The sequence below is a fragment of the Hippopotamus amphibius genome, chromosome 9 (genome assembly GCF_030028045.1).
Source record: "Hippopotamus amphibius kiboko isolate mHipAmp2 chromosome 9, mHipAmp2.hap2, whole genome shotgun sequence".
In the NCBI taxonomy this organism is placed as follows: Eukaryota; Metazoa; Chordata; class Mammalia; order Artiodactyla; family Hippopotamidae; genus Hippopotamus; species Hippopotamus amphibius.
Window position 1 is genome coordinate 118,114,424 of NC_080194.1, and position 12,271 is coordinate 118,126,694.

Here is a 12,271-nt window from a genome sequence, read left to right on the forward strand (position 1 = left end):
GCCCGTCTAGGCCACCCATCTACAAGGCGCTTTTTAAAGGGAGAATTTGAAAACGCTGACAATCAGAGGGCAGGGATCAGCTGATGACCAGGACCATCATCCCACACCTTAGAGAGGAAAGCTTTCACTTCTCAGCTCTCACAAACCCGAGACAGGCTGGCAGGTTCTAGCCATAAGCAGGCTTGCCTCTGGACCAAGAAGGGCGACAGGAGTTTGAAAGTTGGGGGATGTGCAGAACAGTGAGCAAGGCTAAGCCCAGGGTATTCACCTTTGGGGACAACACTTTGATGAGCTCATTCAGGAAGCGGAACTTGGCCACCTCGCTGTGGAACTTCTCCCCACAGTGGTTCACACACATCTCCAGCACCTGCACAGACACAGGACCCCCATGAGAAGGGGAAACCATTGGCTCCAGGGCTCATTTCAAACCTGCTAAGTATCTGCTGGAACCATGGCTCAAGACTGAGGACACTAAAGTTTGGGAGAAAGGGTGACACTTTCAGATTAAGAAAAAAAGCCCTTGTCTGCTCTTGTTGTAACTGACAGGTTTGTGTCCAGGAAACAGCTCAATGGGGTACCCTGAGGTCACCCCACCTTTTAAGGAGACCCTCAGGGCACATGAAACTGGTCAGAGAATCACTTCCTTCTTTCTCCCAGAGGCAGAAATTGGACATGGAATACTCAAGAACTGTTAATCTATGGGTTACCTGCTGGCACTCAAGTGACAAACTGGGCCTGTAAATGGTTTCTTTGGTCCACACTATTGCTTAAGATTTCAAATTAGTCACCAACACTGAAAAATTCAGAGAATTCATAAAAAAATCTGGATTTCTGGTTTCTCTTAAACAGGAAGTTCTAGCAACAATGGGCCCAAACTTCTGCCTGGCAATAGCCAGTGGGTCCTGCACTGTCGCTGCCCTCTTCAGACTGGGCATGGGCTCTCCAGTTTTTTGGTCTCCACCTAGCAGCTCATTCACTTATGTGACCAATCTGGCCCTGTGGGCACTTGACCTTGTCAACCCTGGTCTAAAAAGGGTAAAAGGAAATAAAGCCTTCCTTTCCTTCTTGAAAAGCAGGCTCAATGCTGTTTTCCACAGAAAGATCTAGGATGGGGCAATCTGAGCCCAGAACTCCCTCCAGCCTGCTTTTTCAAGGCCAGGGAAGATGAACCTCTCCGAGGCTCTTCCCCACAGAAGTGCTACCCTCAGGACAGGAGAGCTTAGGCTAAGGGGCAAGCCAAACTCACCGTTAAGGCATAAAGAGCTTCTTTCTCTTGTGGAGACTGGATCTTGTGAGCCAGCAGCCAGGGCGCATGGGTTGAGCTAAGGGAAAACAAAGACACCTGGACTCTGGGCGGAGAAGAACACACCAGCCCGGCTGAGCACGCTCAGTAAAGTCCCCTCTCCTCCAGCAGCTCCGGTCCCAGAGCAGAGGCGGGATGTGACCGCACACGGCCAGGCACGCGCCCCTGAAGGAGGCCGACTCCCACTCACCCTGCTCACAGCTACGCCTCCAGGGCACGCCGTCCTCTCCCCAGCCAAGCCACCCCTACAACTCGCAGACCTGCGTGTAACTTGGTTGTGGGCAGCACAGACCCTATCTGTCACATGACAGCTGCTCAGACAACACTAGAGCAGAAAACGTGATCAAACTTCTTGCTCGTTTCAAAATGAATATTCAGCAACATGGAGATAAAACATCTGGATGACTGACTGGTTTCTTAAGTTCCTATCCAGACACTTGAGAAACCAAATTGAACAAAATCTTACCCTTTTCCCGCCTTTCACTCTGCTACATACCTTAGCTACATTCTATCCCTAACATTCAGAGATCTCCTCAGCAGTAGTGTTTCATAACACTACTTAAAATTTTTTAAATATAATAACTGTCAGTTACAAACTGACTGTTGTTTAGAAAATCACATAAATTTGCTATTTCTAGGAAAATAATGTACTCGGTAGATCATGGAGGGAGAGAAAAAGGAAGCAGAGCCTAGCTATGTAAAACGATCCTGAGAAACAAAGGCACGCACAGTCTGAGGTGCCTTCAGTCAAGCATGTGTTTGAAGACACCTTACCCATTGGGATCAGTGTTCACTTGGTCACAGAAATTCTGGATAGCTGACCAATCCTGTTCTGACAGGCTTGGGTCTGTGGCTTTATCTGTCAAGGAAATAAAAAATAAAGTATAATAAAGAGAAACATACACCTCTCCACACCCCTGCCCCCCAAAATATGACAACAGCTAAGGACTGTGACATCACACCTCTAGAGCATCAGACCCAGCGAGCAGACAGCTAGCTGAAGGGACAGGGTCTGTACTGCTCCTCACTGCCAGGCACAGTGGCCGGCCCATCATCGGCCTTAGTGACTGCTTGCTGACCGAATGAACAAGCAAATTGGTTAACAAGCTACTGTCCTGAAATGGGCTACATTGCCAGTGCAGGGGTTGGCCTATGTGTCCCTTCTTCATGCCCTGGTCAGGACTCCCCAGCTCTGGCCCTGCAATGAGGACAGGCACGCAACCAGTATCTGGGCGTGAGCCAGAACCTGTAAGCTTCTTAGCCATGTGACAGGAAGACTAGAACATACAACGAAGCCCTGAGCAGCTCCCACCACGTCCTCAAAGTAACAGGCCTAAATCTGAGCCTCCACTTCCTGAAATCCTCTGACCGTCCTATGTGAGAAGCTTCTCCACCTGTTAGTGGCTTATTCAGTCTGACAAGAGGACTTCTTTGCCCTCACTCCTCAAAATGCCATTTCTCTCTGCTACCTCACACATGCCCAAGAAACCCAGATCCAGTCACACCAGGGTCTCCCTGATTAGAACATTCACATTTGGATGAAATCTGAGGACATGGAGCATGAGGCGTACAGGGCACAGCCAGGAGCAGGAGCTGCCTGGAGAAAGGGGGATCATCAGGAGGCCAAATGCGAGACCACGCTCCACGGAGGGGAGGGGCAGTCCCTGACTTCCTGGAGTGAGGGGCTGGGTGCATCTTTCCTGCGCTAGATGGTGGCTGCTTCTTCCCCTCCTCCCACCGCTGCTGCCTAGAATCCCTGTCCAACAACCCAACAAAGACGCCCATTCCACATGCCCCACCCCCAGACTGAACCAGGCCACATTCTCACAAAGGAGTTGCTGAGACTGTCTTTATCCTGCCCTTTCATAACACTTGCCCTGCTCCCCACCATCCAGCCTGCCCTGGCCTACCTGCCTCTCCCATGAAGTATCTTACTGGTGCTGACAGAGAAGCTCTTTCGAGCTCTGCAAATATGTAACTCTCATGGTCATACCTCTGACACTACTCCTCTTGCCTGAACGTCCAGTTCTTTCCTCTCAAGATCCTATCCACCCTTCAAGGCCATGCTCAATTACCATCTCCTCCCAGAAGTCTCCTCCCCCTGCTCCAGCCCCTATGAATTCTCCTCCCTTCTGATTACCTAAGACTCTACCATCAACCAGAGTTTAACTTTTCCAAACTGCAGTCAAATTTAATGTCATGTGAAAGTCACATGCACCCCAGCTCAACGAGATTCAAAGGACAAGCACTCAATCCCCCATTTTCCCGCCCACCAACTCCATCCTAAGTGAAAAAAGACAACAAAGGAGAGCAAAGAAATCAGACTATCAATTTCCATATGCCCCTCACCTTCTTCCTCCTCAAAGCTCTTTCCCTATGTTCCATCCCTCAAAATGCTGCTCACCCTTCAAGTCCCAATTCAAATGCCACTTCATAAAGACTTTCTTAATCTTTTTATCTCCCACCTCCACAAAAGAGAAGCCATTTCTTCCTTCCCAGAAGGCCCACATTCTACCTGCTCTTTTAGGATGGGAATCTCCACTCATTCCTTATCAGTTACATGTCCTTGGGCTCTCTGAGCCTCAGTTTCCTCAACTATAAAATAAGGAAAATAGTACCTTCCTCATGGGAGAGCCAAGAGATTTTTAAAAGCTAGTGTCTAAAGTACTCAGTATAGCAGCAAACATTAAGTAATCAATAAAACATAGCTAATTTTAAAATAGTCTCTGCCTTCTACTTTAAAAATACGTACACATGACATTACACCTAAACTTCAAAACTTTGTTCAAAATGAAGGCAGACGCTGTATATTTCCTACAGTGCTTAGTACAATGCCTTACCCACAGGCACAAAATAATTACTCATGAAATAAACTTAAAGCAGTGATTCTCAGAGAGTCTCATTAATAATCCTATGCCATTTAAGCTTCATGAAGTTTCAGTTCACTGCAAGGTTAAGCTTGACACCTAAAAGGTATTCAGACCTCAACACATGATTCTATGACCTCGCGGCAGAGAAGAGCAGGCAGGATCCCAACTCACCATGCAGAATTCAGCTCTCTCTCTCCTCCCCTATTACAGGGTCACCAGTTTTTCCAAAGAAAGGAAGGGAAAAAACTCTACAAGGTTAAATAATGTTCTAAACCCTTAACCAAAGCAAAGCAGCAAAAAGATTTATAAAGTGTAATAAGTTTTTTTATTTGCTGTATCTTACATCATAAGGATTCCCTCAAGCTTCTTCATAGCTGCCCCCACCCCCTCTTAGTTTTTTAAGAACTTGCTGTGGGTCAGACATGATGTGCAGTGTTTTCCAAGCATCCCTTTCCTGTAACCCTCAGAACAACTGAAATTGATACTATTATCTCACCATTTTACAGATGAAGAAACTTGCCCAGCTACAAAGCTAGAAAATGACAAAAATTCAATCCCAGGTCTGCCCAATTCGAATGTTTCTCACGGCAGTTCCTTGGCAATGGCAGGGCCTCTTTTGGAAGGCTTCTCTGCCTTTCTTACCACTAAGTTATCCACTCCCTAAGGCAGGAAGAAGGCCTGTCTCATTCACCTTTCCATGCTCCAGCACCTAGAACAGTTGTCAGCATGGTATCTACTAGTGAATGAATGATTCATCTTTTGCTATGCAGTCTGGCCAGTTGGCTGGACATACCCCTGACACCAGGAGATGTCTATTCCAGATCTGAAACTGGGTCTCCAAACACCTAATCCCATCCTGTCAAGCTGTTTCAGTAGCCTCGAACAACTCCAGAGAAAATGACCCTCAGAGGACCAGTAGCTTGATCTGACCAGCCCACTGCAACCCTCCAGGTCTGTTTGACTCCAATTTGCTCCAAGGAGTGGCTATGGGCCAGACAGGGGCTGGCCAGGTAGAAACTCAAAAAAACCCTGCATTGCTTCCCCTGATCATCACAGCCCCATCAGAGCACCAAGAATGGTTATCCCAGGCACCAAGACGGTTTATTTAGCTGGCACTTGGGCAGGACTACTGCCATATATTTACTTAATAAAAGCAGCTCCCCCGACCAGAGATCGAACCCAGGCCACGGAAGTGAAAGCAGCAAGTCTTAACCACTGGACCGTCAGGGAATTCCCTGAAATGGTTCATCTAACAGTGACTAATTCAAAAGCCAAATCATCTCACATCAGCTGCCACCCAACCACCAGGGTCATGACCCTGGGCTACAGCAGCCTATGCTAGTAAGGGGAGGCCTGAGGCTGTGGGGAAGCCTTCACCTTGAGAACACTTAGAACTCACTCCCGCATGGGTGAATCCTACAGGAGGTGCACACCGCCCCCTACATCCAGCAATCATTCAACTAAGCACATGATGAAAGCCCAAGACCCACCAGAGCAATGACCTATGCTGGGCTCCAAGATAAAGAAGGAACTCAGTCCTTGAGAAGCTGGGAGAATATAAACAGATCCAGACCACTCCCACCCCCAAGGGAGGCATAAAAGTGAGGCTGGAAGATAGGACTTATCAGCTGGGAGCAGGTCCAGGGGGAAGAAGAAAGAGATTTACTGAGCACCTGACTTTAACTAAGCTACTCCTCCCAGGCAGCACTACCAGAGCTAGAGACCAAGAGGCCCCAGTGCTGCTGCCAACAGCACAAGACTCCCAACAACCCAAAGTGTCCACTAACAAGGAACTAGTTAAACAGAGCATAGCACCGCATGCAATGGGGCACACGAGGCTTTTCATTAACAAGAATGAAGCAGCTCTAAATACAGTCATGTGGAACTGCCCCAAATAAACTAAGTGGGGAGAGGAAAAGCTGCAGAATGCCCAGACGCTGCTACTTGTATTTTTAAAGCATGAGCTTCTGGTGAAACAGCTTCCCGATGTTCCTTTGGGGAATTAAGCCTCCCCAATTCTAGGTCCCATGTTCTTCCTTTCTTTTTTGGTAAAACAATATGAGTTAGTTTTCTGCCACTCCCAACTAAGAGGACAAATGATAGAGCGAACACTGTGTGCCAGGCACCATCCTAAGTGCTTCACGTATACTAACTCCTCTGATCCTCCCAAACCCAAGAGGCACATGGCTTTACATTCTGATCTTCGGAACACAGCTGCCTTGCTTGCTGAGGTAAGATCTGTCAGTGAGCTAGGCGCAGGGGTCCTCAAATCCTCCTAGAGCGACTTCCTTTTCCAACCAGCCTAGACTCACGGTGCTTTCCTTCAACTACACTCCTGTCCTCGCTACATCAGCCCCTCTACCCCTTGTCCTTCCACGAACCACCTCCACTGCACCCACAAGTCTGGTTGAAACACTTCACTTTCTCTGCTCCTACGGAGGGGCAGGGGTGGTGAGGTAGAAATCCCACAACCACAAAGGCTAAAAGATACATTTCTGAAGTCCACTCAATACTCGAAAGCCCAGACTCAGAGGATCTCAGGTGGGGAGGGGAGAGGTGAGTCTGCCCCTCTCCCCTAGGGCACACCTGGTAATGTCTGGAGGCATTTTGGTTGAGACTGGGGAGTGCGTGGCTGATATAGGTTCTAGGCCTAACTGAACAACTTTGGGACCACACTGGCCTAAAACAACTGGAGCTTACGAACCCCCCCCTCGAGCAGCCACAGTTCCCTTTCTCTCCCCTACCTGGGTCAGCCACTAGCTGGCCTCTAACTCAGCCCACTTGACTTTTGCAACTCCACTGCCTCCTAGTCAACCACCTTCTGTCCCCACCATTTAACACTAAGATAACTCAGTAACCTTTTGGTTGCCAAATTCAAAGTTCCCCCTCCTCCTTCCTCCTCCTACTCTCTCAGCAGCAAAACCACCTACCAACTATACCCTCTTTAGAGACCTGCAGCTCCCCACCCTCGGAGTTCCCCACCACCCACCCCACAACCTGTAGGCTCTGCCTTCCATCTCCAGGCTGCTTTCCCCACTTGCTTCTTCCATGTTGAGATTCTCCATGCTCCACCTGCAAACCTCTGCTCTTCCTAATACGCACAGCCTCCCTGGACAAGCTCACTGCCAATGAACTGAAGGTCCCAAGTGGAGCTCCAGCTCTTACCCTCTCTGGAGCCAACACACTGCCCAGAGAGCTTCTCTCTTTCTTTTTTCCCAATAAATTTGTTTTTTATTTTTTTATTGGCTGTGTTGGGTCTTCATTGCTGCACATGGGCTTTCTCTAGTTGTGGCAAGCGGGGGCTGTTCTTCATTGTGGTGTGCGGGCTTCTCATTGTGGTGGCCTCTCTAGTTGCAGAGCATGGGCTCTAGGCGCATGGGCTTCAGTAGTTGCGGCACATGGGCTCAACAGTTGTGGCTCACGGGCTCTAGAGCGCAGGCTCAATACTTGTGGCACACGGGCTAAGTTGCTCCGCGGCACGTGGTATCTTCCTGGGGCAGGGAACGAACCCGTGTCCCCTGCATTGGCAGGTGGATTCTTACCCACTGCGCCACCTAGGAAGTCCCAGAGAGCTTCTCTTTGTGTCACAAGCACCTCAAACTCCACAACTTCCTGAGCCTGAAACCGGGGATCCATCCTAGATTTCTCCTGGTCTCTTGCCTCTATTGTAATGCATCAAGGCTGCTGACTGTACTAGCTACTTATTTCTGCTCTCCATCCCAGTATCTTCGTCCTACTTCAGCCCCAACACACTACAAGAGCTTTTCATCTACTCTCTCTCCCTGCCACATTCCTAACCAATTCGGCTCTTTTCATGGCTGCAGGTGATGCTTTTAACAGGTGTACTTGATAGGAGGCCCAGGCTGAAAACTCCAGCATCCCCTCCCCCACTACATCAGAGACAAACTCTGAACTCCTTTCTGCAGCATACAAGACCCAAGAAGATCTCGCCCCAATTAGCCCTGCAGCCTCTTTAGGCTTTACACTCCTGCAGTACTGACCTCCTGCTTCCCAGAATGCGCCACACCTTCCTGTTCCCTCAGCTTCTGCACTCCTGCATCTGAAATGTTGTCAATTCCACTGTCCACTCAAATGCTATGACATCTGAGACAATCCCCAGGTAAACAAACCAACTCCTACCACCGCACGTTAAACCCGTCTCCCTCCCAATCTCTGTTAATGGAACAAAGTGCCGTTACTGTCCGCTTGCACCACCCACTTAAAAATGTCTTTGTGAGCAAGGACCCTGTGTTGCGCATCTCCGTACTCCCAGCATCCAGCAGAGCCCAATACACGGAGCATATGCTTTATTCTCTTGGAATCTCAAGTCCTCATCGGTAACGCAGGGACAATAACGACCCCTACGACTGCCGTGCGTCTTACAGGAGACAATACACATAAGAAGTGCGGCCAGAACCAACATGCACAAAAGGTATAAACGGCTTGTTTTGACATTAAAGACGGCGGCCAGAGAGAGCTCTTTCCCGGGGGATGGGTAGGTTGCACAACGGAGTACGTCTAAAGGTCCCCATCTTTAAAGCGGGGTTAATAACAGAAGCTGTCGCTTGGGGTCGTGATGAGGATTAGCAGTGGCTGAAAGGCTTTCTAGCACAGTGCTTCGCATAAAAGCAAAGCTCAACAGACCTTGGCCACTGTGTCGTTAACAGTGTTTATGCACCGCGACTGGGGGAGGAGGGGAGGCCGAGCGCCCAGCCTCCGTCCGCAGCCTCGGAGGATTCTCGGGACTCCTCTCGGGGCCCCTCCGGGGCGATCCTCCCACCCGCGCCGGCTCAGCCCCCTTCCCCGGGCGCCGGCCTCCCCGCGGCCAACTGCCCGCCCGCTGGCCTCAGAAGAAAGGCCCAGGGAGGCGGGAAGCCAGGCCTCACGTGGGGCGCTGGGCCAGCGCCGAGGGGCGGCCCCGGCTACTCACTGAGCCACAGCTCCAGCGCCGCCGCCGCCGGCCCCGGGGGCCCCTCGGCCGACTCGGCCCCCGCCGCGGCCCCGGCCCCAGCCGCTACCGCCGTCGCCATGGGCCCAGCCCCCGCCGCCGAGGCCCCGGCCGCCCCTGCCCTTCAGCCGCCGGCGTCTGGCGCGTTCCGGGGCTGCCGACGCGGCAGGCGAGGGCCGGCACGTGACGGGGCGTGGCCTTCAGGGCCCCGCCCCACCACGCCCCGTCTCCGCTGCGGGACCCCGGGGCTCGGCCTTGCAGACAGCCGTGCATCCCGCGCGGGTCTGGCTCGTCGGCTGGTTTTCCAGACCCGCGACCGGGTCACAGTTGGTCAAGCCAACCTCGCAAGGCCTGCCAGATAAAATAGAGGACGCCCTGTTAACTTGAGTCTCAGATAACGAATTCTTCTAGCGTTTTTACTCGAGGGGGGCTTTCCGGACCACCACCTCTGAAATGACACGCGCCGCTTCCTTCCCTACTCTGCTTTATTTTCTCCGGAATACATTACACCATGAGCGTACTATTTACTTTTTCTATCAAAGGATAATTCCACCCCCTCCCCCCCAAAAAAAGTCATGGTCCTCATACATTGTAAAATAAGCACGTGTTAAATATTTTCATTCTAATTTAAAGTGAGGGAACCAAGCAGATGTTATAATCCGTTCAAATGAGAAGTCAGAAAAAGGGCAAGTTTATACAGAATAAAGGAATGTTGGAACAGATGTGCAGATGGACACAAAACTAGCTCAGAATTAACTGGCTTGTTTTTTTTAATTATCTTTTATTTATTATTATTATTGTTATTATTATTATTTGGCCGCGCTGCAGGATCTTAGTTCCCCGACCAGGAAGCACGGAGTCGTAACCAAGGACCAGGGACTCCCCCAATTTGCATGTTTATAGGCAAGAATTATTTGCATTGCTATCGGTTATCTACAACTAACAGAGTGTAAGACACCTCCCAGACAGTGAAAGAAAGGATGGGAACTGGAAAGGTGTGCTCTCTAGACAATATGTAATTTTCCTTTGAAGGACAAAGTATACTCCATTACTTGCTTCACCCACTAACATAAGCAGGAACTTTGTACACTTCCATGTCCCCAATACCTAGGGTAATGCCTGGCGCACCAGTGCCAATAAACATTTGTTGAATGGTCAGATGAACAGTGGAAACAATGAGAGGTAGCTACTTTAAGTCCCATCCCTACCCCAAATAAACACACAACCTAAGTTTCAAAGTACATTTGCTGTGCTCCAAAATATTTACTAAATAAATATTAAGTCTATAAATTGACTTATTTCAGCTCCAAAATAAGTCGTGCCACGCACAGCCTGATCTGACAGATCCTTGCCTGTAGCACCCTCCTATTTGGACATTATCTGACTGAGCTGCTCCCTGTGTGCCAGGCTCTTTTACAGCTGTTACCTGTCTTAGTAAACTTGGGCTGCTATAAAAAAATACCACAGACTGGGTGGCCTAAACAACAGACATTTATTTCTCACTGGAGGCTGGGAAGTCCGAGGCCAACGTATTGCTGATGGGTTCCTGATGACGACCTGCTTCCAGGTTTGCAGAGGGCTGCTTTCTTGCTGTGTACTTACAGGGTGGAGAGAGAGTGCGTTTTGATATCTTCCTCTTATCAGGGCACTAATCCCATCATGAGGGCCCCTCAAGACCACATCTAAAGCTAATTATCTACCCAGCCACCCACATCAAATAGCATCACAGAGATTAGCGCTTCAGTGTGTGAATTTGAATTGGAAGGGGACACATTTCAGTCTATAACGTTATTCATGTCAGGGAAGTTTTGTATGAAGTCAGTGAAAACTACCCATTGTTTATAGCACACCCTTCTGTGTAATCGGATTTTAGTTCCTTGAGAATTATTTTGCACCCCTGTAAACTGTAAATTACTGAAAGCAATGGAAAATTATTCTTGTCTATAGACATGCAAATGATTCTGTCCCAGGAAGACACTACTCTCTTTGCTTTGGCTCCATTTTGCACATTCATTTCAATATCCCCTGTGTCTATTCTTTGGGTTCTCCTTTGAACTGGTTGTAACATCTCACCAGATTCTTCATAAGTTAAGTGAAATCTTTAACATGTGTTTACCTCTCAAAAATGCTAAACATCTGCCAACACTGGAGCTGGGTTTCCTCACTGCAACAAATACCTGCAAATGATTAGAGACTATGCCCTGCCAAGAACCACCCATCACAGTTTCTGATTCAGTAGGTCTACAGTAAAGCTCAAGAATCTTATCATTCCCCCTCCAGGTGATGCTCGAGGGACCACAACTGAAAGGTTAAGGGATAAGTGGGTGGTAAGGAAGTGCTTCAGGAGCTCAGTGTAGTGATTCGGTGCATAGGAGGTGGTTTCAGACCAAATAATCCTGCTGCCCTCAGGAGACGTTCCCTTGGCTCCCTCTTGTGTGTTTACGCAGCCCTTTCCTGCCCAAGCTCCCCTCTGCTTTCCATTTCCTTTCCTATATCATGTGTATGGCCCCGTGGTCTGTCTCTCCTTCCTGGATGAAGAGCTTTCATAAGCAGGGGCCGTGCCTATCTAATTCATCCAACTTCCGGCACTTGATAGGCACAAAATAATTGTTGGTGGAAACTGAATCCTCTGGCCCTTCTTACCCAGCTCTAAGCACCAGATGGGAGCTAACTGTACCTCTGATTGCTTCCTTCCCACTGTGTATCTTTTTGCCTGTTCTGTTTCCTCAGCTTGGAACATCCTGCCTCTGTTGTCTGTCAAACTACCCTAGGATTGGGCTGCCAGAGTTCGCTAGTAAAGATATAGGAAGCCCAGTTAAATCAGAATTTCAGACAAACAACAAATAAGTTTCAAAAATTAAGATATAGTTAACATATAATATTGTCTTAGTTTCAGGCATACAACCTGATTTGATATTTGTATATCTTGCAAAATGATCACAATATGTCTAGATAATATTCAACACTACATATCATTACAAAATTGTTTTTTTCTTCTGAGAACTTTTAAAATCTACTCTCTTAGCAACTTTCAAATATACAATGCAGTATTAACTAGAATCACCATGCTTTGTACATTGCACCCCCAGGACTTACCTATTTTATAACTGGAAGTTTGTACCTTTTGATCACCTTCACCCATTTTGCCCA

General features: G+C 48.7%; 1 protein-coding gene across 2 annotated transcripts in view; it reads right to left on the minus strand.

Annotated features, from left to right (window-relative positions):
• Positions 1-9,267, minus strand: part of GGA2 (golgi associated, gamma adaptin ear containing, ARF binding protein 2) — a 30,900-nt gene extending 21,633 nt beyond the window's left edge. The window contains exons 1-4 of one of the 2 annotated variants that reach the window (XM_057695226.1): positions 9,104-9,267; positions 2,078-2,162; positions 1,247-1,322; positions 269-367 (exon numbers count right to left, since the gene is read on the minus strand). In XM_057695226.1, coding sequence (XP_057551209.1) covers positions 269-367; positions 1,247-1,322; positions 2,078-2,162; positions 9,104-9,203 — 360 coding nt within the window. In that variant the 5' untranslated portion in view covers positions 9,204-9,267. Of the gene's footprint in view, positions 1-268; positions 368-1,246; positions 1,323-2,077; positions 2,163-2,265; positions 2,392-9,103 lie in introns of those variants that run through there. The other variant, XM_057695227.1, reaches the window with a different exon arrangement.
• Positions 9,268-12,271: the final 3,004 nt, after the last annotated feature.